The sequence below is a fragment of the Dama dama genome, chromosome 18 (genome assembly GCF_033118175.1).
Source record: "Dama dama isolate Ldn47 chromosome 18, ASM3311817v1, whole genome shotgun sequence".
Taxonomy (NCBI): Eukaryota; Metazoa; Chordata; class Mammalia; order Artiodactyla; family Cervidae; genus Dama; species Dama dama.
The window spans coordinates 106614579-106641127 of record NC_083698.1 but is presented as its reverse complement, the minus strand read 5'-3'; the positions used below and the strand labels follow the sequence as shown (position 1 = coordinate 106641127).

Sequence of the window (26549 nt, the reverse complement as noted above, 5' to 3'; positions counted from 1 at the left end):
TCCCCCTTACCCTCTGCCATCACCTGATATTCCCGGACTAGATCTCGGAGAACCAGGAGTGGTGCCCAGATCCTGGACCGTAAGATAACCTTGTTCATCTGTGGTTCTCCATTTTCAGCGGCATCTAGCTTAACCTTGTCGTCTCCAGACTTCCTCTCTCGGGAAGCCACTCGCTGCTTTTAGCGGTGCTAAGGGGCTACCAGCGGGTCTGTGGCACCGCGGGTCTCAGGTTGACTGGCAGCCTGCTATGGAAAGGTCTTGGCATTGAAAGCCACGGACTCACCTTGCATCTTCATCACCTACAACTTCACACATCCTGGCTCTGGCCAGGCCAGCGTCCTGCCTTTCAGCCCCAGTTCCTGCCTCCCCTGCATGTCCCATCCACATCCCCCATCACCTCTCCCTCCTTCCCTGCCCCATTCAGGTCATCCCTCTATGCCCCGACTCCTCCAGGTCCAGAAGGACATATAAGCTCTTAGCAGCAGATGCTTCTCAATGGGAATCTGGTAGGAAAGAGTTTTACTATTCATAATTTTTTTTAAAACCAATTTTTACTGCATGCATTCATTTTTTTAATTAAAATACTTTTTAATTAACACATCAGCGGAAGGAAAATAAAAATCCACCCCAAAGCAGTACTACCCTGCTTCCGTAGGTGGACTGCCGGGTCCACACCGAGGATCCTCGCTGCCTGGGGGAGGTTCACACTGACTGTCACCCGCTTTGGTCGGCTCAGACGAGGACTCCCCCGGGGCCGGTGCTGGAGGTTGGGTTGACTTGTGGCGTAACTGAGGGGGCACTCGGTGCAGTGGGGTCCGCCGAACTAGGACCCAAGAAACTAAACCCAGACTCGGCTCTCTCACTTATCATCCATCACTAAATCTCTTTGGGAATCAGCTCCTTGAAGGTGAAATAAAGGGACAGACTTGAGCTGTAGGCGCAGATGTTTCAAATCATGTCTCCCATTCAAATACTAACCAGGCCTGACCCTGCTTAGCTTCCGAGATGAGACGAGATTGGGCGCGTTCAGGGTGGTATGGCCATGGACTAAACTCATGTCTCAATAGGGGTTTCTCCCCCCTCCTTCACACACTCAGCAGCCAAAAAGCAAAATATGACCCTGTTGGTCTCACTTCCCGTGACTTAGGTTATGAAAATGGTGATTTTCTCCATGTGCTTTTGAAAAACAGAATACTGCTGCCTCCCAACCAGAACCACAGACTAGAGGGTTCCCCTCCTGCTCCAACAAAACTCCACTGAGCTTGTCTATATTTAACTTCTCATTTTCTTAAGATGTGCCTCCTTCCAAAAGCAGAATAGAAGAAGAAAAAAAAAAAAATCCCAGTTAACTGGATTCCAGTTCATTGAGGGTTTACTATAGGAAGCCACGCTGGAGAACCCTCCAGCCTTGTGAACATGCAGTCTGCGATCTGGACACCTTTTATTTAATTTCGGGAACTCCCTTTGCATGGCAAAAAGGGGTCTGAGGAAAGCAGAGCGGCAGAGATGAGGGCAGGGGCAGAGGCAGAGCACTCACGAACTGTGGCCCCCCCAGGCTGGGAGAGAAGTGGGACCCAGGGGAGGAGCAGAAGTCATTCTTGACACAAACAAGGGGCCTGGGGCACGCCACCCCACCCCAGTGCCTGGCCATGCAAGACGCAGAAATGGAGACTGTGGCCCATCAGGACCACGGAGGAGATGCACCGAACTAGTGGGGAGTCCCCTGGGGGCCACCCCCCGACCCCCCGCAGGCGCCTGCAGGGTCTGGAGCCCAGGAGGGTCTGTGTCCAAGTCCACAGGGAATGGCCGGATAACAGATAGCACCAGTTGGGAGGCTCAGGGCAGGAGAGCGACAGAGGCTCTCAGAGGCTAGCACCTACCGGCCCGGGCCCTCCTAGGATAAGACTCACTTCCTGCCTGGCTGCTCTGGCAGCAGGAGCCTCGCCCTCACCCCGTGGCCCCAGGAGAGGAGGAAATTGTCAGGACGAGGTCGGAGCCGGGGCACCAGCTGCCTCCGGAGGGCCAGGGGCACCACACTGAGGGGCTGAAGGTGGGAGGGGCAGGCTGGGGGTCCGGGGGATGGGGGGGGAACCTCCCTCCCGCCCTTTGGTGCCCCAGCACCGAGAACCTTCCAGAAGCACACTCCCGGGGCATTTTGTAGTCAACCCATTCCCCGCCCCGTGACCCCATGAGTGGGCCCCCTGTTGCTTCTGATTTATGTGTGGTGGGCCAGGGGCAGAGAGACCAGGCCACAGCGGTCTCTCCAGTTCCAGAGGTAGGCAGCGCGTGTGTGGGGGGGGTGGACACTCCGCTGGGGGCCCGGCCCTGGTCCCCCGCCCGCCCCTCTAAACCATCTCAGCTGTGTCTCCCCTTCCTCAGCTATCCAGTCGGGAAACTTCGACCCCCACCTACCTCAGAGGGACAGGCTAAGGGTGAAAGTCGATAACGGATAGAAAAACGTGTTTAAAAAAAAAAAAAGTATAAAGCGCTATTCAAACGCGAGGCAGTGTTGTCATCACGGAGATCCACCCCTTAGCACGTCCCTCCTCTTTCACCTGGACACCTCGGCTTCCTGTTTTAGGGTCGCTTTAACCCTTAGGACCCTATTTCTTGATCTCGGCAGGGGGCCGAGACCCCCAGGGTGGCTTTCCCTGACCACGATCTGAGACCCCAGAGCCCCAGAGGCCGAATGGGCAGGCTAGGTGCCCGAGGGGTGGTGGGGGTGTGTGCTGGCCTCCTCGCTGTCCTGCCAGGACCTTCCCTGCGGGAGGAAGCCCCTCGGTCCACCCCGTGAGAAGAGCTGGGCTGCCCCTTCAGCCGGACAGGTCTAGGGGACCCCTGCCCCGCCCTCCCCACCCTCAGGGGGACCCCCGCCCGCCCCTCCCACCCTCAGGGGGACCCCCCGTCTGGAGTGCAATTCCTGTTCCCGATTTCCAGCAGGTGGCGGCTCGAGGGAGGGAAGGCGCCCGGAGAACCGAGGGCGGGATCGTGTGGGGGGGAGCGGGGGGAGCCTCAGGACGCGCCCCCCAAGCTCCCCCCGCCATCCCCGCCGCCTCCCAGCCCCGGCCCTGTTCCCGCCGCCGCCGCCGCCGCCGCCGCCGCCGGGCCCTAGTCTCGCTCGGGCGGCGGCTGCAGGGGCCGCGGGGCGCCCAGACCAGGGCCGCCGCCGGGGCCGCCGCCGCCGGCGCTGTGCACGCGCAGGTGGTCCTTGAGCGACTCCTTGTAGCGGAAGCTCTTGCCGCACTCGCCGCACGTGTAGGGCCGCTCGCCCGTGTGGATGCGCTGGTGCTTGAGCAGGTTCTGCTTGCGGATGAAGCTCTTGCCGCACAGCGCGCACTGGAAGGGCCGCTCGCCCGTGTGCAGCCGCTGGTGGTTCTGCAGGTGCTCCTTGCGGCTGTAGGTCTTGTCGCACTCGGAGCACTTGTAGGGCCGCTCGCCGCGGTGCGTCATCTGGTGGCGGATGAGGCCCGAGTGGCAGTTGAAGCTCTTCTCGCACTCCGCGCACTCGTACGGCCGCTCCTTGGTGTGGCTGCGGTGGTGGATGATCAGGCTCTTGCGCACGCCGAAGCTCTTGCCGCACTCCGGGCACGCGTAGGGCTTGCTGCGCGCCCCGCCGCCGCCGCCGCCGCCGCCGCCGCCGCCGCCGCCGCCGCCGCCGTGCAGGAGGAGGCTCCGCCGGAGGCCGCCCGGCGAGCAGCAGCTGCCGCAGCCCCCACCCGGACCCCCGCCCGCCGCTCCCGCGCCCCCGCCGCCCGCGCTCCCGCCGCCCTCGCCGCCCGCGCCGCGCTCCCCGGGCAGCGCCGGGAAGCCGTCGTCCAGCAGCGCGCCCCCGCCGCGGCTCGGGGGGCCGCCCGCGTCCTCCGGGGGCGCCGGCAGCGGGGGCAGGCTCGGCGGGGCCGGCTGCGGCGGCGGCGGCGGCGGGGCCGGGTTCTTCACCATCAGCAGGCTGTCACCTGGGGGGAGAGACACGAAGAAGCGACATGATGACCCGGCTCGTCCGGGGCGCGGGGGACCCACAACCGTCCCTGCGGGAGGGCGGGGGCGGGTCCTTGACTAGGTCCTCTGCGGCCTCCTGCGAGCCACAGGCTGGCGGGCCCCCAGCTTCCCCCGAGGATGAGGGGATTAAACTCGGCTGCCTGACCCTCGGACCCGCACAGAGCCGTTCCCGAAGAGGGTAGGTGTCGGGAGGGGGGGACGGGGTGGGGGCAAACGCACGCAGCTAGGTCAGGAAACACCCCCAGATGCTGGGAAGAGCGGCGCTTTGCGAAAGCTCCCTTGAAAGGCAGAACTGCCCGGAAATAGACTTAACTGTATTGATGTTCGATGCTAATTTATCTGAAGAGAATCTCTTGACAAGAGGGAAAGAATTTGCCAGAACCTATCCCAGGTGATGGAGAAGGAAATGGCAACCCACTCCAGTACTCTTGCCTGGCCAGTTCCATGAACGGAGGAGCCTGGTAGGCTACAGCCCATGGGGTCGCAAAGAGTCGGACCCGACTGAGCGACTTCCCCTCCCTACCTTTCCCATCCCAGGTGAACCCACCACACAGGTGCCTCAGGCAGTAAAGAATTTGCCTGCAGTGCAGGAGACCCAGGTTCGATCCCTTGATTGGGAAGATCCCCTGGAGAAGGAAATGGCAACCCACTCCAGTCTTCTTGCCTGGAGAATCCCATGGACAGAGGAGCCTGAGGGACTACAGTCCATGGGGTGCGTGGGACTAAGCCACTGAACCACCACTACCATCTCAGGTGAAAAGCCTGTCTAAAGGCCTAGGGGAGTGGAATGCAGGGAACTGGGGGCATACGCCCACCCAGCCCCATGTGTGGTTGCATCTCCACTAAGCACGCACTTTGGCCTTCTACAGCAGCGGGGTCAACTGGGTTGGTGCGAGTCCCATCTGGCCTCAGACCCCATCTGCAGGGAGCAGATGTCATGGCATTCTGCACCCCCTCCTGCGGAAGCAGCTGCTCAGCCAGCCTCCCCAGGAAGCGCCAGTCTTGCTCCTGCAATGATGTCCCTTGCTTGCATCCCTGCCTCTCCCCAGTCCATGCTCCCGCACTGCCATGGGGTCAGAGGGACACAAAGTTCAGAGCATTGATCAGAGCAGCAACCTCAGGCCCAGAACTCCGACCCCTGAGGAACCACTGGGTTTGATGACCATGTTCAGGAGCCTTCTCCTTCCTTCACCCTCCATCATCACCTCCTGGATCCCTCGTTCACAGTCCCTTCTTCCTGCAGGAGCCCCCAAACCGTGACATGTGTTTCTTACCAGCTGCTCCTAAACAGACTGGGCTGAGACGCAACCCCCCCACCCCCACCCCACCATCTCAGCCAACACTGCCGGTAGTAGGTCTGGCTGTGGCCTCTGTCATCGCTGACTGTGGGCCTTGCTTCTCCCTCTCCACTATCTGCTCCTCTCATTCCTTCGTAGGTGTTATTCCCAAGAGGACCCCCAAGGAAACCTCCATCTCAGGGACTGTTTCCCGGGAAACCCAACCCCAAACGGTCCCAATCCTCCTCGGATCGTGCGTCACACTCGGTGTGAGCACCAGTTTTTTGGTGCTCTACCTTCCTGACCCAGCTTAGCTCCTGGGTCCCTCTGCCCCCTTCCTCTGTTGGGTTTGCCCTGGGGACCCCAGCACTCAAGCAGCTGAAGACTGCGGGAGAAGATCACACGTCTCAGACCCTGGCCTCCTACCCTACAACTCTCTGTCCCATCTTCCCATTTTCCATGGAGATTATGTCACACCTTCTCCTCCAGTGTCTAACATGAAGACTTGCTAACTCTGGAAATCACTGGCCAGTAACTGATTCAGATACAAGCACGTGACCTTGTTCTGGCCAATGAGATGTGTTTGCTGGGAAGGCTTCCTCACTCCCTGGAGAGAGTGTAGGAAAAAAAAAGATGATCTTTCCTTCCCCTCTGGGTCTGGAGGTGATGCTTGGAACAGCTGTAGCCATCTTGCTCCATCCACACCAAGGGTGGACGAGCAAGGAGTTGGAAAGAACCTGGAGCCTTGATAATACAACTGAATCCGTGAACTAACCGAGACTGAAACCAGACCACCTCTTCGTTACGTATGAGAATAAATCTCTTTATTCTTTGAGTGTGGATGGGTGGGTTTCTTTCTGTCCTGGGCTACTGCAATTCTTTTTAGTTTTATTTTTTTGTCTATATTATTTAAAGCAGTTTGAGGGATCAAAAGCAGTGAGTGTCCTTCAGGACACAGTGGTACAGCTTCACCCAACTTAACCCTCCCTTGACTTCATGGGCTCCCCCTATGCAGCTACCAGCTCATCTCAATTCTCTGTTCTTTTTTTTTTTTAAGAGTTAGCTATACTTGCTTTCACTACTTCTTCATCTCCATTCTCTTTCAGACTTTCATAATCGGGCACGTGTCCCAGCATGCCACCTAAACTTGTCAGCATTCAGCTCAGCTCGCTCCCAGTCCACTCTCCTTTCCCCCACTGTTAAGAAGACTCTTGAGAGTTCCTTGGACAGCAAGAAGATCAAACTAGTCAATCCTAATGGAAATCAACCCTGAATATTCATTGGAAGGACTGAAGCTGAAGCTCCAATACTTTGGCCACCTGATGCGAATAGCCAACTCATTGGAAAAGATCCTGATACTGGGAAAGATTGAAGGCAGGAAGAGAAGGGTGTGACAGGATGAGATGGCTGGATGGCATCATCCACTTAATGGACATGAGTTTGAGCAAACTCTGGGAGATAGCAAAGGATGGGGAAGCCTGGTGTGCTGCAGTCCATAGGGTCGCAAAGAGCTGGACGTGACTTAGCAACTGAACAACAGCAACATATCCCCTCTAAGAAGATATGTCAAAATCTGGATCCTCCCAGTGGTTCAGAGTGTGACCTTCTTTGGAAATAGGCTCTTTCCAGGGGGAATTAGTTAAGATGAGGTCATACTGGAGGAGGGCAAGCCCCTAATCCAATGTGACTCCTGCCCTTACAAGACACAGATACACAGACGGTGTGAAGACAGAAGATTAGGGTGATACATCCACACACCAAAAGACAGCAAAGATCACCAACAAACACAGAAGCTAGGAAGAGGCAAGGCAGGGTCTCCCACAGCTTTCAGGGGGAGCAGGGCTGTGCCAACCCTCTGACTTCAGACTTCAGGCCTCCAGAACTATCAGAATAAATGCCTGCTGCTTCAAGCCACACTGTCTGGTATTTTGTTAAGATAACCCTAGGAAACTAACACCCCTGCATCCTCGAAAGGAAAGGGGACAGTGCTTTGATACAGACCTTTGAAAGGCCGCCACAACAGAGCATCACCCTGTAAGGGGACAGGCTGGGTGAGCAGCCATCCCTCTGGACCAAATACCCAAGGGCCCGGCTGGGTGCCCCACTCACCGGGGCCAGAGTCTAACCCGAGCTCCCCGTCCATGGAGTCGCGTGGGCCCCACGGGTACGGCTGCTCCTCCTGCTTTATCCATGACAAGATGTCGTGGGCGGAGATCAGAGACTCTGTTCGGGGAGAGAAGGCAGACTTAGAGCCTGTTCATTTCGCCAAGTATCCCATCAAAGTCTCAAACACCACCACATGCAGAGGCCGCTGCTCTGCCCAGAGGGCGTGTGCCAGTCTGGGTACCCTGTGCCCCCACCCTCCGTGAGGCCTCCCTGAATGGATCTCACTGGTGCTGTTGCACCTGGGCTCGGCCAGGCAGGAGGCCTGTCTTTCAGGAGGCCCATGTGGGGACAGAGCCAGGATGGGGATCCTGGGAGCCCCAAGGGCCATCTGTGGGGCCAGGCCAGAGGGGAACCCGGCCTCTGACGGCCCACAGGACAGAGGGAGGAGGGCGAGGCCTTCATGATCAGCGACGGCAGAAGCAGTGGACAAAGGTCATTAATGAGAACTGCAGCAGAACGTCCGCCTCTCTTATCAGGAGGCGCTGCTTTCTCCTTTGTCCTGGAGCCCTTCAGCTCCCCACCCCAAACCGTGTGAAGCTATAGAGCTGACAAACTACACGGAACCCCAGACTCTACACTGGCTTTTCTGCCTGGTGTCCCCAGGGGTCACAACCACCAAATGAGATGACGCTGGCCTCCTCCAGCTCTGCAAGCATACATGAACATACGCAGATATGCACACACACACACACACACACACACACGTGTGTGCACACAGAAGCACATATACACACATGTGCACACATGTGTGTGCACGCACACACACACATACACGCACGTGCGGCCTGGGTGGGCAGAGCTTCCCTTCTGCTCTTTTACGCTTCCCTTTGCGCCTGGACTACCGCCAGAAGTTTTCTGGAAGACAGCTAGCTAGTATTCACTCAAGGAAAATTCCAGAAAATGTAGATTACTTTCTTTCTGTCACAGAAATATGCGCAACCTTTAAAAGGCTTTTCAGGGACTTCCCTGGCCGTCCAGTGGTTAAGACTCCATGCTTCCACTGGGGTGCAGGTTCGATCCCCGGGCAGGGAACTAAGATTTCATATGCTGTGTGGCATGGCCAAAAAAGTATAAAATAAATAAATAAAAGGCTTTTTGATTATACTTCAGAAATTAGCTAAGTCATTTCAGCATCAGTTCACTGACAGGACAAATTATTGATGTAAGGATTCCTTTAGAGAAATCCTCCCTGCTTTTCTAGTAGTTACACGCCAAAATGCATACAAAGTCGTCCTCTGGGGGACACACGGTGGTTCATTCCCTGAGTCTCTCACTGGCCTTTGACCAAAGTGACTCAATCGGGTTGATTTTCCGGCAGATACAAATGTCACCCCCCACGTGTGCCGGTGGCCCGCTCACCTGAGTTGGGGTCCGTTGGGATGTCCCTCTCCGCCAAATCCTGCTGGTCCCACACGCACGGGGGCTCCTCCTGTTTGATCCGGGACAGGAGATCCTGGGCGGACGCCGGCGAGTCTGCTTGAGGGGACAGAGTGGTAAAGGGGTCAGGGGACACGGGCCCACCCACCAGGTGCTGCTTTACGTCTCTCAATAGGTTCTTTTCCCTAAACATCAGTGGGAATTATTTGAGGTCATTAAAGCCTTAGGTCGACTTGGCCCCCACTGCTGGCCAGTATTTGCTGAGAATAAGTGGAAACTACAGGGGAGTGATGACATCACACGGATGTCGCTGAGAGAGCTTGTCTGTCCTTCAGGAATGTAACCCTTTTCCACGGAGCTTCACACCCAAAGCCTGAGCACCGCCATGAGGGAGGTCTTCCTCCTACAGGGACCAGTCAGGGAAATGACACTTCCAGAAAGCCTTTGGGAGATGGTGAAGGTCAGGGAGGCCTGGTGTGCTGCAGTCCATGGGGTCACAAAGAGTCGGACACAACTGAGCGACTGAACAACAAGAAAGTCTTTTATCTTCACCATCTTAGCGGGAATTTTCTAAGATGTAACCTACCTGTTCTTTCCTCTGCAGAGTCCATTAAACCACATTTACTTTTTCTTGCCTTCTTATCTCAAGAAGGTCTTATCTCTTAAGACCCCACTGGAGATAGTAACATGGCTCTATTGGCTTTCAAGCAACGAGCTGGCTGAACTGGAAAGCTGTTTTCCCCTGCTGGGGGGCTGTTACCACTCACCTATGAGTGTGAGGCTTTGACTAAGGGAATGAGGCTTGTAAGTTAAGAGCTTATCTTAACTTATCACATACTATCAACTTGTAGTCACAGGGCGTTACTGTATCTTGTGATGGGTAATTTTACGTGTCTGCTTATGTAGGCCACAGTACCCAGAGAGTGGGCCAAACATTACTCTGGATGCTTTTATGTTGTTTGTGTTGTTTTGAGGAGTTTAACACTTAACCCGTAGACTTGGACTAAGGTGGATTACCTTCCGCTTTGTGGGTGGGGCTCTCCCACCAGCTGACGGCCAAATAGGAAAAGACTAACTCCCCGAGGAAAAGTGAATCCTGCTGGCAGACTGCCCCCGGTCTCCAGCTGGCAGAAGCCAACTCCTTCAATTCAATCACTCTCTCTCTACACGTATGTGTGCACGCACACACCCTACTCTTCTTTGGAGAACTCTGACTAAGCCACATCTCGAACGGAGCGCTCACGTACACATGTTGGATGGATGCTGTCAAAGAGGAAGTACCCAGACTGCCCGTCAGGACGGCACCTGGGGCAGCGGGGTGGCTGGCACAGAGGCAACAGCTGTGTTTGTTTAAAACAAATCAGTTCTTCCCACTTGGGAGCAGGTCTTAGGGACCCACAGATTCCCCACCCACCGAACCTCTAAAATGCCTCACTCTCGGTACTTCTGCAGATACTGTTTTTCAAGGGGAGAAAGGAATAATTAAAAACTTGATGGTACAAAGAAGAGAAAAGAGAACGGCTAAGGCCAGAGGTGCTGCCCCTCATCCCTGTCACACACCGAGTCTGTGCCTCGTGGGAAACCCTGTCTTTCCTATCCATCAATCGTGGACCCACATGCCTCTGTCTTCAGCTCAGGCCTCTGGCGGGGCACACCCTTCAGAGAACGCTGGGTGCCTGCAGACCACGCAGGCCCTTCCCTCCGCCGCTCCGCCCGGGTGGCTGGGCAGCTCACTCACCGGTTATGGACTCCGTGGGGATGGCTCTCTCCTCCAGGCCCCGCTGAGCCCGGGCGCACAGGGCCTCCTCCCGCTTCACCTGAGAGGATGCATCCGGTGCTGGCCCCAGGGGCTCTGCTCCTGGGGACAGAGGGTCACACGGTCGGTGCCGTATTCAGGAATGATCATCAGCTCCGGGTCAGGGGCACGGCCGACAGCGCTCGCCAGGGAAGAGAGCACAGGGGCCTTAGGTTCCTATGGGCACCGAGGAACCCTGAGGAGCAGAAGGGCCTGGGAGCAGAGAGGTGATCAACCTCCAGGACAAGGGGTGGGCCATGCCGCACAGCGAGGTAAGAGAAGGAAGCCAGCGAGCGTGCAGACAGCCCGTGCTGGGTGGGTGCTATCAGGACAGGCCACAGGTCTCCTCTGTGTGGGAGACATGTGGCTTCATTCTGCACCCCAGTCAGAAAAAGTGGGCCAGACACACACACACCTGCACCAACAGACACACACACACATACACAGACAGACACACAGGCACACCAACAGACACAGACAAATGGACACAGACACACAGACATACACACACATACCCCCCCAACATACGCAGACACACATACACACACAGACTCACCAACAGACACACAGACATATACACACACACACACCAACACACACACATATACAGACACATAGAGACATACTCACAGACACATACACACACACACACACACAAACACATTCAGACACACAGAGACACATACAGACACACACAGAGACTGACAGACACAGATACACACACACACAAGTAGCAGGAAGTTAGACTGGGCAAAGGGAAGCAGCCCAGCCCCATTCCTGGATGGCTAATGCACAGCATCCTATGCATAAGGGACAATAACGCATCTTCCATGTAGACCCCAAGACGTGACCACAGGGCATCTTCCTCTTACGAGGCTCTCTGGTGTGACATATAACACCAGCTCCGGCAGGAGACAGCTCAGGCAGGAGGAAAGAGACTAGATGAGGAGATGTAAGGCACCAGCTTTCAGGTCTGCCCTCCGCCCAGCCAATGAGTCACGTGGCCTCTCTGGCTCTCAGTCGGCTCTGCCCCCCCTTAAATGGACACTGTGGTCTCTGTTGTATGTGGCACAGGCATGGATGACAACTCAGTGAAACAGCTGAGGTTACACTGCTTTCATGGGAAAGCTCATCACAGCTGCTGACCTCACACATGTGTGGTGCTTAAGCTGGGGAAGGGGCCACTTAGACAAAACCTCCAGAAGAGGCAGGTCCACAGCGACCAGTGACTGGGGGCTATGGAGGACAGCGGTGACCGCTCCCGGGTGTGGGGCTCCCTATGAGAAAGTGTTCTGGAATTAGATAGACTAATCACAGGCTGATGGCTGCATCAGCCTGTGAACCACTGAATCCTACACTCCAAACGTGAGTTTATGGCAATGTGAATTACATGTCAATAAGGAGAGCAAACTGGGAGCTAGGGCGCTGCCTTCGAGCAACATTCTGGGGAGGTTTCGGTGAATACGCCCTCCACTTGTGAGACAGGAAGGGCAGAGGGCCCCGACAGGAAGGCTGCTGTGATGAGGCAGAGAAGATGGTTGAAGGACCGGATTTCACCTGGTCCGACACGGTCAGGAGAGCCGCGTCCCCAAGAACCCGCACACTTCCTGTCACCAGGTGTGATGTTCTCGGGGAACTGGAGCCTCAGAACGTAAGATCCCCCTTGGGTGAGGGGACAGCCTAGGAGGTTAAATCTGCCTGTGAGAACAGGCTGAGAATGCTGGAGATGACAGCCAGGCACGAGGCAACCGGCCACGTGCACCACGCACATCACGCACATCACGCACACCACGCACCATACGCACACTATGCACCCATGCACATTACGCACCCACGCACATTACGCACATCACGCAGCCACGCACACCACGCATCGACGCACACCACACCCCCCACACAGCCAGGCACACTACGCAGCGACGCAGACTATGCACCCACACACACCACGCACCCACGCAGAGCCCTCTCCGCCCACCTGCCTGGGCCCGGGCGCTCCCACATCAGAGCTCCAGTCAGACCTAGGAGGCCGCCCTTTCCGGCCCTCTCCAGTTTGTCTGGGCATCTCAAGCAACATGCCTCTAACCCAAAAGACGAACCTCCATGGTGGGCTTTCTGGCCCCGAAACTTCTTGTACGTGACCGCCAAATCTCAAAGGCGGCAGAACCGGCCCCACGAACAACTAAGAGAAGCCCCCCGCCCCAGAACTCAGGCTGGGCTGGGGGCTTCTCTCCCGCCCCGCCCCGACCTGGGGCTCTCTACAGCTGCCATCACCTGTGTCTGGATCCATGAGGATCTCTCTCTCTTCTGGGTCACGCTGCTCCCACACGCAGGGCTCTTCCCGGGGCTCAGCCTGAGATGGGGCTTCCGGCTTGGACACGGGTCCCTCCGAGTCTGGAGTGAAGTGGAAGGCAAGGACGGGCTGAGTGGAAGTTGACCAAAGGGCCCCCATCAAGAGCAATGGGGAGCCCGCCCCTCCGCTACCCTGGTGCCCCTCTCGGCGGGTGGCCCATTATGTCAGGTCATCTCTCAGGACAGTGTAAATCAATGGATGCTCCAGTTCCTGGTGGAGAACTAGCTGGGTTCCGGAACCCAGAAATAGCAGCAGAGATACCGGTGGCTTCTCCAGGGCGGCTGGGAGGTAGCATCTAGGGATGCTGTTGGGCTGTATTCCAGAATGGTAGCAGCCAAGTGTTCAGTTCTGTAGTAACAGGCCCTGTTCCTGGGTCTTTACTTTCCATCCTCTTATCAATTGCTCTAACTTCCTAACAGAGAAGCACATCGTCTCTTGAATTTCCATGAAGTATAAACATGAAACACCTTGCCTGGGGGTGCACCCTGGGTTGAGAAGCATGTCACCCCCCCTCCCCAACTCCAGAGATGCTCGTCTGGGGGAGGGAAGGCACGCTTACCCAGGGACATCAGGGTTTTGTAGTTCTCCTTAACCAGGTTGTTGTAAAGCTCTTTCTGCCATTCGTCCAGGTTCTTCCACTCGTCCTCGGAGAAGTAAACAGCGATGTCCACAAAAGTCACTGGAACCTGGGCCAACAAGAGTGTTAGTCTGGTGCTTCCTGCCTGCTGCTCCTCCCCAGCTCCTGGGAGGGGCATGGGCCGGTCCACCCCAGACTCTGGCCCTGGTCTCCATGGCCCCCAACCTCCCCATCCCACTTGGCCCATCTCAGTGGAGTCAGTCCACTCTGATTCTCCTGAGCTTCCAATAACAGGATGATCAACACTGCCTTTTAAAAATCAGGCATTTCATGGAAATCTACTCAAAGTTATATGACAGCCTGGATGGGGGGTAGTTTGGGAGAGAATGGATGCATGCATATGTATGGCTGAGTCCCTTCGCCATTCACCTGGAACTGTTACAACATTGTCAATTGGCTATACTCCAATACAAAATAAAAAGTTTAAAGTTTGAAAAAAAATATAATAAAAAAATAAAAATGAGGCATTTAACCACATCCTTTGTAAATTCACTTTAAGGTCAACTGGGTACCCAAAGGTCAAGCTTTTGGTGTTCAGGGTGACAGACATAGGGTAGGTTCTTAGTGTCTCAGGGAATCAATTACAGTAAAACCCTGTTGAGAAGCTGTATTTCTGTCACCTCTAGGTACACAGCTACATTTTTGTCACTAAAACTTGCTGGTGCTAAGGCTCTGGCATCTTGATCTGTTTTGGGCACCACTATGTCCCAAGTATCTAGAAGCTCGTAGTTCGGAGTCAGTAAGCATTTGCTGGATGTGTTGAATGGTCTTCGCCCACACTAGGAAGGTCCCACTGTAGCCTGAGTTATCGGTTGTCTAATGTCAGTCACAAGGTTCAAGGGCATCTCGTCTGCCCCATAAAGCTGTCATCTCGGATGGGCGAGGCCTTCTATCTGTACCCATTTCGGTCACTCACCAGCGTGGCCTCATCTGCACAGAATCGTTCAGGATGGTTTCAGTTCCATGACTTTAGGATCTGAGCTTGCCTGCACTGACCACACAACCTCACCTCCTACCACTTTCTGTTCCTGCTGGGCCAGCCTTTCCCCCCTCACCCTGAAACCCAAGCCCTCGGTGCTCCCCGAGCCCTAACTCTTGGTACCATCCGTCTTGGTACCTGACATGTGGCACCTTGGTGTGAATTAGAAAATGCTGCCCTCTTGGGGTCAGGCCCGCGGGCGCACTGTTTGGTGCGTGGGCAAGTGCCCGTACATGGAGAAGTGCCAGCCCCAGGATCGGGTGCTCATCCCCCAGGGGTGTCTGGGCAGGTGCCATGTGCACACCTGGATGCCGCCTACTGCCTGATGGCTCACTCCCAGCTGTGGAAACAGAACTAGAACGTCTAATCCCCCGTCCCTTCCACAGACTTGGGCGAACCCCCAACCTAGGAAAACCGAGGCAGACCGCCATCTTCACTTAAATTCCCTGCCAGAGATAAAGGTCACGAAATTCTGCAGGTGACAATTGCGATACACTCTGACCTCTTGGCTGAGGCTCCAGGCTGCTTCAGAAGCCCCTTGACCATCTTGTTCCCATCTCACTGCGTTCCCCGGGAGGCTTCTTTGGAACTCTTCGCTCTCCCCAGCCATCCCCAGTCTCCCCTTGATGGCAGCTTGCTGGCAGCAAGCTCCTGGCTCGGCCCGTCTCCCAGGCGAGCCGACTCCCCACTCCTCCTCCTGCTGGTGACACTCAGTCCATGCCAGCTTCTCCCTCTGGCATCTTCCATCTCTCCGCACCCTGCTCTCACTTCAGGGCCTCCAGCCCTCCACTCTGCCACCTTTAGTGAGGCTACGCGCCTTCTTCTCCTGAAACATTCCAGGGACCTCCCTGTCCAGGGGTGAAGACTCCCCCACTTCTACTGCAGGGAGAACGGGTTCCATCCCTGGTCAGGGAACTATGAATAAGATCCCACATGCCGCTTGGCATGGCTTAAAAAAAAAAATCCCAAGATGCACGCTCTGTTTTCTTCACAATCCACACATCCCTAACCCCCTGAAATCTGCCCATGAGCCCCCACTGTCTGAAACCACCTCCTGGGAGGTCATCAGCGTCCCGCCGTTAACCCTCGACCCCTCAGTCCTCACAGAGAGATCAGAGCGCCTTCCTGAAATCTCCTCCTGCTTGGTTCCCAGAACCATGGAGCCCGGCTCTCATCTTCCTTACAGCTCCTCCTTCTTCCCTCCGAGACCAAGGTCCGGCCCTCACTCTTCCCTGTTTCCTCGCTTTCCCCTTGGCAATTTCTTTTTCTTTTCCTCTTGTTTTTTTTTACAAGTTCTGTGGGTACCTCTTTGTAGATGACACTCTTCAACTTTCCCTTCAGAGTTCACATTTCAACGGCCTTCTAACTGGCTTCATTTATCCATCTTTTAAGTACCTCACACTAAATGTGTTCAAAACCAAGTCAGTGGAATCTCTGGAGATACAGTGGATAAGCATCCATCCACCAACGCGGGAGACGTGGGTTCGATCCCGGGTCCGGGAAGAGTCCACCTGCCGCGGAGCAACTAAGCTTGTGTGCCACAACTACTGGGGCCCGCGTGCCTAGAGACCAGGCTCCACGGCAAGAAGAGCCTGCGCACCGCAGTGAAGAGTAGCCCCCGCTCGCCGCAACTAGGCAAAGTCTGTGTGCAACAGCAAAGACCCAGTGCAGCCAAAAAAAAAAAATCTACTACCTTTTCCAACACACCAACTCCTCTGCCTCCCTTCACCAGTCAAAACTCTAGGACCATAGTCTCCCAGGTGGAAACAGACATCACTTTGCAAAAACTTCACTGTGCTAGGATGTAGCAGAAGTCTGAAACATGGTCCAAGACTACAGGCAGCCTACAGTTCAGCCAGACAGAAAAGACTATCCATGAATTATCCAAGAATAATTACCCAATTAATAGAACCCACGAGGCACAGAGGAGCTGAGAGACAACAGCCTTCCTTGGATCTGACAAACAAAATGCATCTAACAAGGCCAAGAGTCTACAAGGAATTAAAACTATGGCCCGCAGTATTAGTTAACCTCAAGGTGCCTTATGTTTGGGAATGTTCTAAAATATATCCACAAATTCTTTGACAGTCCCTTCAAAAAATAGAGCTTAATTCTTCTCCCATTGAGTATGGGCAAGATTAAATGACTTGCTTCTAATGAATAAAAAAAGAAGTGATGGTGTACAACTTCTGCTGTTTTGTTGTTCAGTCACTAAGTCAAGTCCAACTTTTTGCAGCCCCATGGACAGCAGCACACCAGACTCCTCTGTCCTTCACTATCTCCTGGAGTTTGCTCAAATTCATGTCCATTGAGTTGGTGATGATATCTAACCATCTCATCCTTTGCCGCCCTCTTCTCCTCCTGCCCTCAATCTTTCCCAGCTTCAGCATCTATTCCAATGAGTCAGCTCTTCAGATCAGGTGGCCAAAGTATTAGAGCTTCAGCATCAGTTCTTTCAGTGAATATTCAGAATTGATTTCCTTTAGGATTGAGTGGTTTGATTTTCTTGGAGTCCAAGGGACTCTCAAGAGTCCTCTCCAACACCGGAATTCAAAAGCATCAATTGTTCAGTGCTCAGCCTTCTTTACAGTCCAGTTCTCACATCCGTACATGACTACTGGAAAACTCATAGCTTTGACTCTACGGACCTTTGTTGGCAAAGTGATGTCTCTGCTTTTTAACACATTATCGAGGTTTGTCACAGCTTTCCTTCCAAGCAGTAAGCGTTTTAGTGGAGGTGATGGAATTCCAGTTGAGCTATTTAAAATCCTAAAAGATGATGCGGTTAGTGAGCTGCACTCAGTATGTCAACAAATTTGTAAAACAACTTCTGAGGTTGGGTCATAAAAGTTGCTACAGCTTCCATCCTGGTCTCTCTTTCTAGATCATTCACTCTGGGGGAAGACAGCTGCCATGTCGTGAGGACACTCAAGCAGCCTTATGGGGCAGGTTCAAGCAGTGAGGAGCTAGCTGAGGCTTCCTGCCAGGAAGGAAGGAGCAACTGGAAGCCAATCCTCCAGCCTCAGTTGAGCCTTCCGATGACTGTAGCCCCGGTCAACAGCTTGACTATAACTTCATGAGACTCTGAGACAGAACCACTCAGGTAAGTTGCTCCTGAATTCCTCACCCATGGAAACTGTAAGATGATTTAAAAATATTTTTTTAGGCTGCTAACTGTTGGGGTATTTGTTACAAAGCAATGGATAACTAATACAATGAGGTACACAGTGTTGTCACAGCAGTCCTCGCAGCTCCACGAATCAAGTGCATTATCATCTTCGTGTTATAGGTGAGAACACTGAAGCTCAGAGGGACCTGTTGGGAATTCACTTACTGAATGACTTATTTAAAGATCACTTCTTTCCTAAGAGGAACTGAGGAGGCCTGGAGACAACAGAAAACATACTTGACCTGTGGTAGGAAAACTGATACATGGCGAAGCCAAGATTCAAACCCAAGCTTTCTGCTTCTGGACCCCACAAGTAAGCCGTGTTCTGTGATGCACAAATCAAACCCCGACATGTGGTTCAACACACAGAATGCACAGCGGGGCCAGGACTCGGCACCGGGTCAAAGTGCAGAGCACGGTACATACGCCAAACTCTACACTGACCAGCCCCGCGGGCCGCAGCGGCAGAGGGCGGCGTAGGGAGGAACCACTGTCAGGACTCAGCTCTGCGAGGCCTCGATGGATCACTGTCCAGCACCTCCTTTGGCAAAGCCACTGGCTTGACTGCCAGAACCAAAGATAAAAAAGGGCCAGTCCCTTATGTGGAAGCGTGAGCCATCCAGCCGCAGTCACTCGGCACATGTTTTGCTACAAGCAGGTCCTGTCGCAGGCACCAGGATGCTACAATGAACCACTCAGAGGAAAGCCAACCAAGAGACACAGAGAAAGTAAGTATTTCAGATAGCTGAATGCTTAATTGCTTGGAGGAAATGAGAGCAGGGACCAAGGAAAGAGTGAGCTGGGCTGGGTGGCCGTGAAGGGGACACCGATCCAGTGACAGTTAGCAGACCCCTGATGGGAGCGACCTGGAAGGGGGGCTTCAGTGAAGGAAAGTCCCTGCCAGTGGGACCCTGTGGTGTGCTGGCAGCAAGGAGTGGGCAAGAGGGGGAGAAGGGAGATAAGGTCAGTGGGGTGGGTTAGAGGGAGGGGACCACTGACAAAACGGAGGTTTTTCAACTGAATAACCTGGGGAGCCATTTGGGGGCTTTGAGCAGAGGTGATATGACTGATTTATATTTTTCAAAAGGATCAGTCTGGCTGCTCTGTTGAGAATAGATGGTCTCGGGTAGGGGCAAAGGATGGAGACAAGGGGACCAGCGAGGAGGCCACGGCAGGAATCAGACAGGAGGCACCGGTGGTTACAATTAGACGAAGGTGGGAACAGTGGAGGCGGCGGGGGGTGGGAGGGGGGCTGTGTGTATATTTTGAAGAAAAATCAGATAGTATTTACTAACATAATGGAGATCGGGTGTGAGAATGAGAGGAGGCAAGGATGACCCTGAGGCTTGCGGCCTGAGCAGCTAGAAGGATGAGGATGACTTTGACGAGAACAGAGTTCAGGCAGAAATCAGAAGTTCAGTTTAAGTAAGTAAGTGAAAGTCGCTCAGTCGTGTCCTACTCTTTGCGACCCCATGAACTATACAGTCCATAGAATTCTCTAGGCCAGAATCCTGGAGTGGGTAGCCAGAATCCTGGAGTGGGTAGCCTTTCCCTTTCCCAGGGGATCTTCCTAACTCAGGGATCGAGCCCAGGTCTCCCTCATTGCAGGCAGATTCTTTACCAGCTGAGCTACGAGGGAAGCCCAAGAACACTGGAGAGGGTAGCCTATCCCTTTTCCAGGGGATCTTCCCGACCCAGGAATCAAACCGGGGTCTCCAGCATTGCAGGAGGATTCTTTACCAACTGAGCTATCAGGGAAGCCCCAGTTTGGTTTGAGTTAAATCTAAGATATTTACTGACAGCCGGATGGAGATGCTGAATTAGCAGGTAGGAATGTGAATCTGGCATTCGAGAAGGAAGTCTAGGCAGGATACAGAGAGCGAGAGTGGGAGGAAAAGACTGCACTTGGGAGTTGACAGCACACAGACTGCATCTACAGCGCTGAGCCTGGATGAAATCACGAGGGAGGGAGGAGAGACAGCAGGCAGGTCAGGAGGAGCCCAGGGCCGCTCCAAACATAAGAAAAGGAGAAGCATCAGCAAAGAAGACTGAGAAGCAGCAGCTAGTGATGTAGGGAAAGAACCAAGGGTGGGAGGGTGATCTGGAAGCCAACAGGTGTTTCTAGGAAGGGGTGGTCTCCTGCATGAAACGCTGCTGAGAGGGCAGGAAGACACAGACTGGGATTTTAATACTGTGGTTCTAATGACCCTTGGCTCTACGATCATGGACATATTAAGGCTCTGGCAAGATCAACAGGATGACAAGGTGGTGGCAAGAGCCTCAGCCACATGAGTTCAGGGAGAATAATCCAATCCCCAGTTTACTGGAAGACTGAGAAGAGAGGAACACAATAAAAGACCAGGGAGGATGCAGCAACAGAATCCAGACAGTGAGGAAGGCCACAGGTCAGATGGCCTAGTACTACAAGGGAATACGAGAGAGAAGAAAGAGGCACTTACAGGGGGAAAAGACTTAGAGACATAGCAATCACAGTGTGTAGACTTATTTAAGTTCTCATTTGGGCAGCTCAGTTGGTAAAAACTTGGCCTGCAATGCAGGAGACCCAGGTTCGATCCCTGGATCAGGATGATCCCCTGGAAAAGGAAATGGCAACCCACTCCAGTATTCTGCCTGGAAAATCCCAGGGACAGAGGAGCCTGGCGGGCTGCAGTCCATGGGGTTGCAAGAGTCGGACATGACTTAGCCACTTAGACTACAGAAAAAAATATTTTTGGAAGAAAATCGGAACACTGACTGGACATTTGAGTAGGCTGAGGTCTTTGTTGTGGTGACCACAATATTGAGATTATTAATTTAAAAAGAGAGTCCTTAACTTTTAGAGCTACACATTGAAATATTTACAATTAAAGCGACTGCTGGGGACTTCCTTGGCAGTCCAGGGGTTAGGACTCCGCCTTCCAATGCAGGGAGCTCGGGTTCGATCCCTGGTTGGGGAAATAAGGTCCCACATGCTTCACGATGGGCTTCCCTTGGGAAAGAAACCTCCTGCAACGCGGGAGACCTGGGTTTGATCCCTGGTTGGGAAGATCCCCTGGAGAAGGGATAGGCTACCCACTCCAGTATTCTTGGGCTTCCCTTGTGGCTCCGCTGGTAAGAATCCGCCTGCAATATAGGAGACCTGGGTTTGATTCCTGGGTTGGGAAGATCCCCTGGAGAAGGGAACAGCTACCTGCTCCAGTATTCTGGCCTGGAGAATTCCATGGACTGTATAGTCCATGGGGTCACACTGAGTCAGATACAACTGACACTTTCACATCAGACACTTTCACACCTCACGATATGGCCAAAAAATACACAATTGCTGTCTGAGATGTCTTTCAAGATAAAATGGGAGGGGGACATGGGTAGGGAGTGAGATGAAAGAAGACTGTCCAAGAGCTGGTAACCACTGAAGCTGGACAATGCGTTCATGAGGGTTCATTTCACAATTCTATCTACTTTCGTATAGGTTTGAATTCTCCATAATAAAAAGGGAAAGAGAGAGAATGGAGGGAAAGAACTGGAGACAGCAAATGCAGACTGCTCTAAAGCGGAGCAGAGAGATGAAGTCGCAGTGGCAGGAGACGCCAGTCTAGGGAGCTGTTTTACTCCAGAGATGGGCGACAGTGCAGAATGTCTACAGGCTGGTGGGGACGAGCCAGTGCGGGGGGGCAGGGAGGAGGTGATGGGGCAGGGGGCGAAGCGGAGAGAGGCTGCACAGCTCCTGGAACAGGTGAAGGGGTGGAGCCCACAGCAAGGCAGAGGACACACGGCTGGACGTGGACGTCTCCGTAGGCGGACCCTGTCTTCTCAGTGGGCTAGAGAGCAGCCTGTTGACCGAGAGTGCCGGGTGGATGGGCCAGGGGAAGGTGGGAGGGAAAACGGAACAGGAAACGGAGCATGAATTCTGAACGTGAGATGGGCCCGCTGGTGACGGTCATGACTCTAGCGACTCTGCTCACAGTGGTTTCGGGTCTGTCTCCAGCCGCGTGCAGAGGAGCAGGCACAAACGACAGCCAACGACCAACGGTCTTTGAAGGTGTCAAGGCGAAAACCCAGGCAGGAAAAGCTATAGGAATTTGCAGACACCCAGACCCCTCGGGAGGGACTGGGAACAGAGAGGCCAAAAGGCTCACAGACAGAACCTGTGGGTTCTGTGGGGAACGGGTGGAGGCCAGTCTCCCTGCAGGAGAACATTCCAGACAAGGTTGTTCAAATGGAGGCCGGCTTTGAGACGACACCAACGCTGGGCAACAGGGGCTCAGAGACGTTTGTGAGAAGGCCTGACGAAATGGAATCAAGATGCTGGTCCTCACCGTTCCTCCCTGCCCCTTGGGGACCACCACTTACCTTGGGGACCTCGCCCTTGCTGCCCGGGGGCAGCCGCAGGACCCAGAAGTTCCTGTTCCTCAGCAGGTTCTCCATGTTCTCCAGCCGCCTCTGCAGCAGCCCGTACTCCTGGAGCAGGGTCCCCAGCACGGCCCACTTGCCCTCCATGTGGTTCCCGAACTCCACGGCCGTCTTCTCACAGTCGGCCAGCTTCTTCTCGGCCGTCCCCGTCCGCCCCTCCAGGTTGAGCAGCTGGCTGGCCTGGGCGTCCACCTTCCTCTCCACGGCCTGGATGGCGGCCACCACGGTCCAGAGCGAGATCTCCGCCGTGGGCAGCTGGGGCTCTCGCATCATGCGGTCGGGGAAGACGGGGGCCCGATCTGGGAAGGGCGGGAACTGGAAAGGCATCGGTCGCCGGGCATCCATGTCCCATTCCTGAGCCTGTGGGCAAAAGGGGGGAAGTGATGGCTGGCCTGAGACCCCGTGTGAGGAGCGAGGGTGGCCTGAGAGCAGGGGACAACGCATCAAATGCTGCAGATCCCCGTTCTCCTGCCAAGCCCCTGCCTCTCTGGCTATGGCATTCATTAACGGCATTCATTAACGTCCACAGCGGGAGCTCAGCAGTCATCCACGCAACCTTCCCATTTCCGGCCTGCAGGAGTCGGGCTGGTCGCTAGTCTACCACCCACCTTGACCTATGGCAGGTCAAGGCGGTGGACCCTGGCCTAAACTGGCACAGGTCACTTCTCTTTGATGAGACCAGCTGCTTTCTTTGCCGGCTAGACTTAATGGTGAACTCCGCAGAGCTTGCCCAGGGTTTGCTGCTTCAAAGCAAAAATGTTCACATCAGTCACGCGCCCCTAATCGTCCCAGCAATCTCTAAGCAGGTTAGGGCAAGAATGATTATCTTAAAGCTCTGCTTTAAAGATGATGAAATAGAGGCCCAGAGAAGTGGTCGGTCTTTCCAGAGCACCGCTCTGCACCACCTACTGAAGCGGTTCTAGGTGCTGCAGATTGACAAAAACAGTTCAGATAATGGGGTTGGGGCACCGGAAACACCAGGAGCCTGAGCGAGAGAACAGGCGAGCAGCCTTGTCTTCTTACACAACTGTGTCTTCATATTTTCCAAAGTGGGTGTGCCCGAAAATGTCATTCCCTGAGGAGGGGGGAGGGGGAGCATCTCTAAGAGGAAGAGAAGATCCCCCCACCCCTCCTGCTTCCCCAGGGGAGGGGTACCCAATGGCCCTGGCCCTCCAGTACCCCCAGCTCTAGGTCTTCACCCAGAAAGGCGAGGTCCCCAGGATGCAAGTTAAGAGCTAATCCCTATGACCAAGAGAAGGGTGGTCACTGTGTACTGTTGACCCGGGGACTGGCCCCATACCCCACCAGCATCCAGGGCTTGCTGGACAGCAGGGCTGAAATGGTCTCTCCTTGCCATGTAAAAGGGAAGGGTCACTTTCTGTTCTCTCTGTTGCTGCTGAAGGGGCCCTCAGGATGGGCGAAATGGAGACCTGTTACTTAGAGATGAGCTGGGCAGGTAGGGACAGACACGCTCATGGCGTTCTCGGACTCACAGCAGCTGTGACAGCCACGGAGGAAGATCACACAGGTTCCAGGGAGTCACTCCTGACATGGGAGGAGAAGCAGCAGGGCCTGGGTAAGAGGTCCTAGTATTTCCAGCAAAGCCGTGCACTCGGGCCCGCAGAGGCGTCCTTCCAGCCTGGCCCACCGAAGGGGTCAAGGGCTGACGGATGGAAGTTCAGAACATCACTGGGCCCAGTTTACTTTTCACAGGTGTTGGGGGAGAAAAATTTTCCTTCTACCCTTCTAGGTTCTTCCCTGGTCCCACAGTCAAATTGACATAAGACAGATCAACGTGAGAAAAACAAATTTAGTAACACGTATACCCTCTGTATTGGAGAAGGAAATGGCAACCCACTCCAGTATTCTTGCCTGGGAAATCCCATAGAGGAGCCTGGCAGGCTACAGTCCACCGGGGTCGCAAAGAGTCAGACATGACTGAGCAACTAAACAAATAAACATACCTCCTGTAAACATGGGCGAGACCCAGAAAACTGAGTGTTCTGCCAAAATGACCCAAACCACTATATGAAGTAACATCTTCAGCTAAAGACAAAGGATGATGTTGGGGGGCTGGGGGAGTTAGTTATGGGGATGACCAGGGAAAGGACAGGATGCAAGGGCACAGGTTAATGCAGATATAAGTCGCTGCCTTCTCCACTGATAGTTTTTAGCGATTGAGTCATGCCCTCTTCCTGGTACAGCAATGGAGGTTTCTCTTCTACAAAGGGAACTCCTACTTGGTTTTCAGAGCGTCTCCTGTGCCTGCAGCTCCTCTAAAATAACCATCTTAAAATAATCCTGGTGCCAAGGAGGCAGATTTTGGGGTGGCAGATTCTGCTCCCCTAAACAGGTTTGGAGATGTAAAGCTGAAACATGGTCAGACAGGACACAGAAACTCCTGGCGGGTGTGTCAGAACCTGGCTGGCTGAGAACCAGGCCAGGGACAGGGCCGGGCTCGGCGGGGTCCAGCCGAGGTCAGCTCCCACCCTCTGCCCCTGGCAAAGCCATCAAGGCCTGTCTCTGCCTCACACACAGCCCTGGCGCTCTGGCTCCCCAATTCGTCTGCACCCTGAACTCCTCCTTACGGACTGGTGCCTACTCTCAACCCCAGAGACTGCGATTTCACCGGTGTGGAGGAGGCTTGGGCGTCAGGAGGTCTTGAAAGGTGCTCAGGTGCTTCTAACAGTGCGGCCAAGTTTGCCCACCGCTGGCAAGAGGGCAAAAGCACCTCTCACCCGCCCCTTCCTCGGTCACAGCCGGTGCCTGGGGGAAACCGCGAATCGCTGTTACACTTGGGGAGAGATGATGGCCGCACAACATTTAAACACACCTTTCTGTCTGAGTTGGCCGCAGCGGTAAAATCTGACCAGGGGCCCCGCGCGCCCACGTCCCCGGCCCGGCGCGAGGCGGCCGGCCAGCCCCTCGGCGAGCCCGGGCCGGGGTGGGGGACACGGTCACGGCGGGGATCCCGCGTTCCGGGCCCTCCCCCCGCAAATCCCCGGCCCCGCGGGGGCCTCCCCAGGGCGCCGGCTCCGGGCCCGGCCCGCACGCGGCCTCGGGGGCCCGCCGCTCCGGGGCGCGGGCGGGGGCCTGCGAGGGCGCCGGGCCCGGCCTGCCGCGCGAGCCCCCGGCGCCCCGGGCCACGCCGGCCCCCGTGCCCCCCACCCGACCCCCGCCCGGGGCCCGGGGCCCCCAGCCGCCCGGGCCCCGCGCCCCGCCCCCACGGCAGGCGGGCGGCCATGGCGCCGGCGGGGGTGCACCCACCTGCATGGGCGGCATTCCCTCGGCCATTTCCCCGCGCAGCGCCGGCTCCTGGTGGCAGACCTCCTCCGGGGGCAGGGCCTGCGCCCAGCTCCAGCTCCCGCTGTCCAGCCCCAGGCCCTGGATGCCCAGCTGCTGAGGCTGCGGCCGTGTTGACACAAACTGCATCCTGGGAGCGCTGTTCCCCCGCTCGGGCCGGCCAGGGAGAAGAAGAACGTTTTCCAGGCGCCTTCCCCCTCGCCGGGGCCGGACAGCTCCATCTACAGCCCGTAGGAGCAAACAGTCCCCTTCGGCGGCGCTCCCCGCCCCTCCGCCGCCCGCGCCGCCAGCCAATGGCCTCCGAGCTCCTGCCCGCCTGCGGGGACCGACGGGGGCCGCTCCGGGGCCCGGAGCCACCGCCGCCCCGAGATGGCCCTGCTGCCGCCGGTGGGCCCCTCGGTGCGGGTGGCCTTCCCCCAATTCCCCAACCGCGCAGGGTCCCGAGCCCGGGGCAGGATTTCTGTCCGTTTGGCTAATATCTATTGGGCATCCCAAAGGACCTGACCCTTCTGAAAAATGTTGCAGTTGTCCTCAGCCACCTTTGTTCTGGCCTTGCCTCTTGCCTCACTCCTTTTCAGGCTTCACCTCCCCACTGTCCCTCTTCTCGAGCCAGATTTACCTGGATCAACTCCGGGCCTTTGCCTGGATGACAGAGAAGTGTCCTGGGTTGGGTTAGAAGTGGGCCAGACCCTTCCAGCCAGGAAAGGAGCCCTGGGTTTTAACAGCAGCCTCATCCGGCACCTTTAAATGCAGGTCAACGGCAGTTTGGAACACCAGGCCAAGTCAGAGGAGGGTGGGGAAAGAGGACAAGATCGGCTGATGGAGAAGGCCTGGGAAGGGGAAACGCATTCACTCATTCCACAACTATTTACTGAGCACCTACTACGCGTTGGGGCTTCCCTGGTGGCTCAGACGGTAAAGAATCTGCCTGCAACACAGGAGACCTGGGTTCGATCCCTGGGTGGGGAAGATCTCCTGGAGAAGGGAACAGTTATCCACTCCAGTGTTGTTGGCTGGAGGATTCCATGGACAGAGGAGCCTGGTGGGCTACAGTCCATGCGGTCACAAAGAGTCAGATATGACAGAAGAG

At 55.3% G+C, this 26549-nt stretch overlaps 1 protein-coding gene across 1 annotated transcript; it reads right to left on the bottom strand.

The window, feature by feature from the left end:
- Positions 1-3108: 3108 nt before the first annotated feature.
- ZNF282 (zinc finger protein 282) lies at positions 3109-25702 on the bottom strand. Its single transcript, XM_061166017.1, has 8 exons — positions 25424-25702; positions 22097-22516; positions 13521-13647; positions 12883-13002; positions 10555-10674; positions 8799-8912; positions 7383-7496; positions 3109-3953 (listed from the first exon to the last, which is right to left on the bottom strand). Exons 1-8 carry the CDS (start codon positions 25586-25588, stop codon positions 3109-3111), a joined length of 2025 nt encoding a protein of 674 aa, XP_061022000.1. The 5' UTR covers positions 25589-25702.
- Between the last annotated feature and the right edge of the window lie 847 nt (positions 25703-26549).

Coding starts and splice junctions, on each gene's coding strand:
- ZNF282 (XM_061166017.1), bottom strand. CDS start 25,588: ATGCAGTTTGTGTCAACACGGCCGCAGCCTCAGCAGCTGGGCATCCAG. Junction 13,648..22,096: donor GCAAGGGCGAGGTCCCCAAG/GTAAGTGGTGGT, acceptor TTGTTGGCCCAG/GTTCCAGTGACTTTTGTGGA. Junction 10,675..12,882: donor CCTCATGGATCCAGACACAG/GTGATGGCAGCT, acceptor CTCTGTCCCCAG/GAGCAGAGCCCCTGGGGCCA.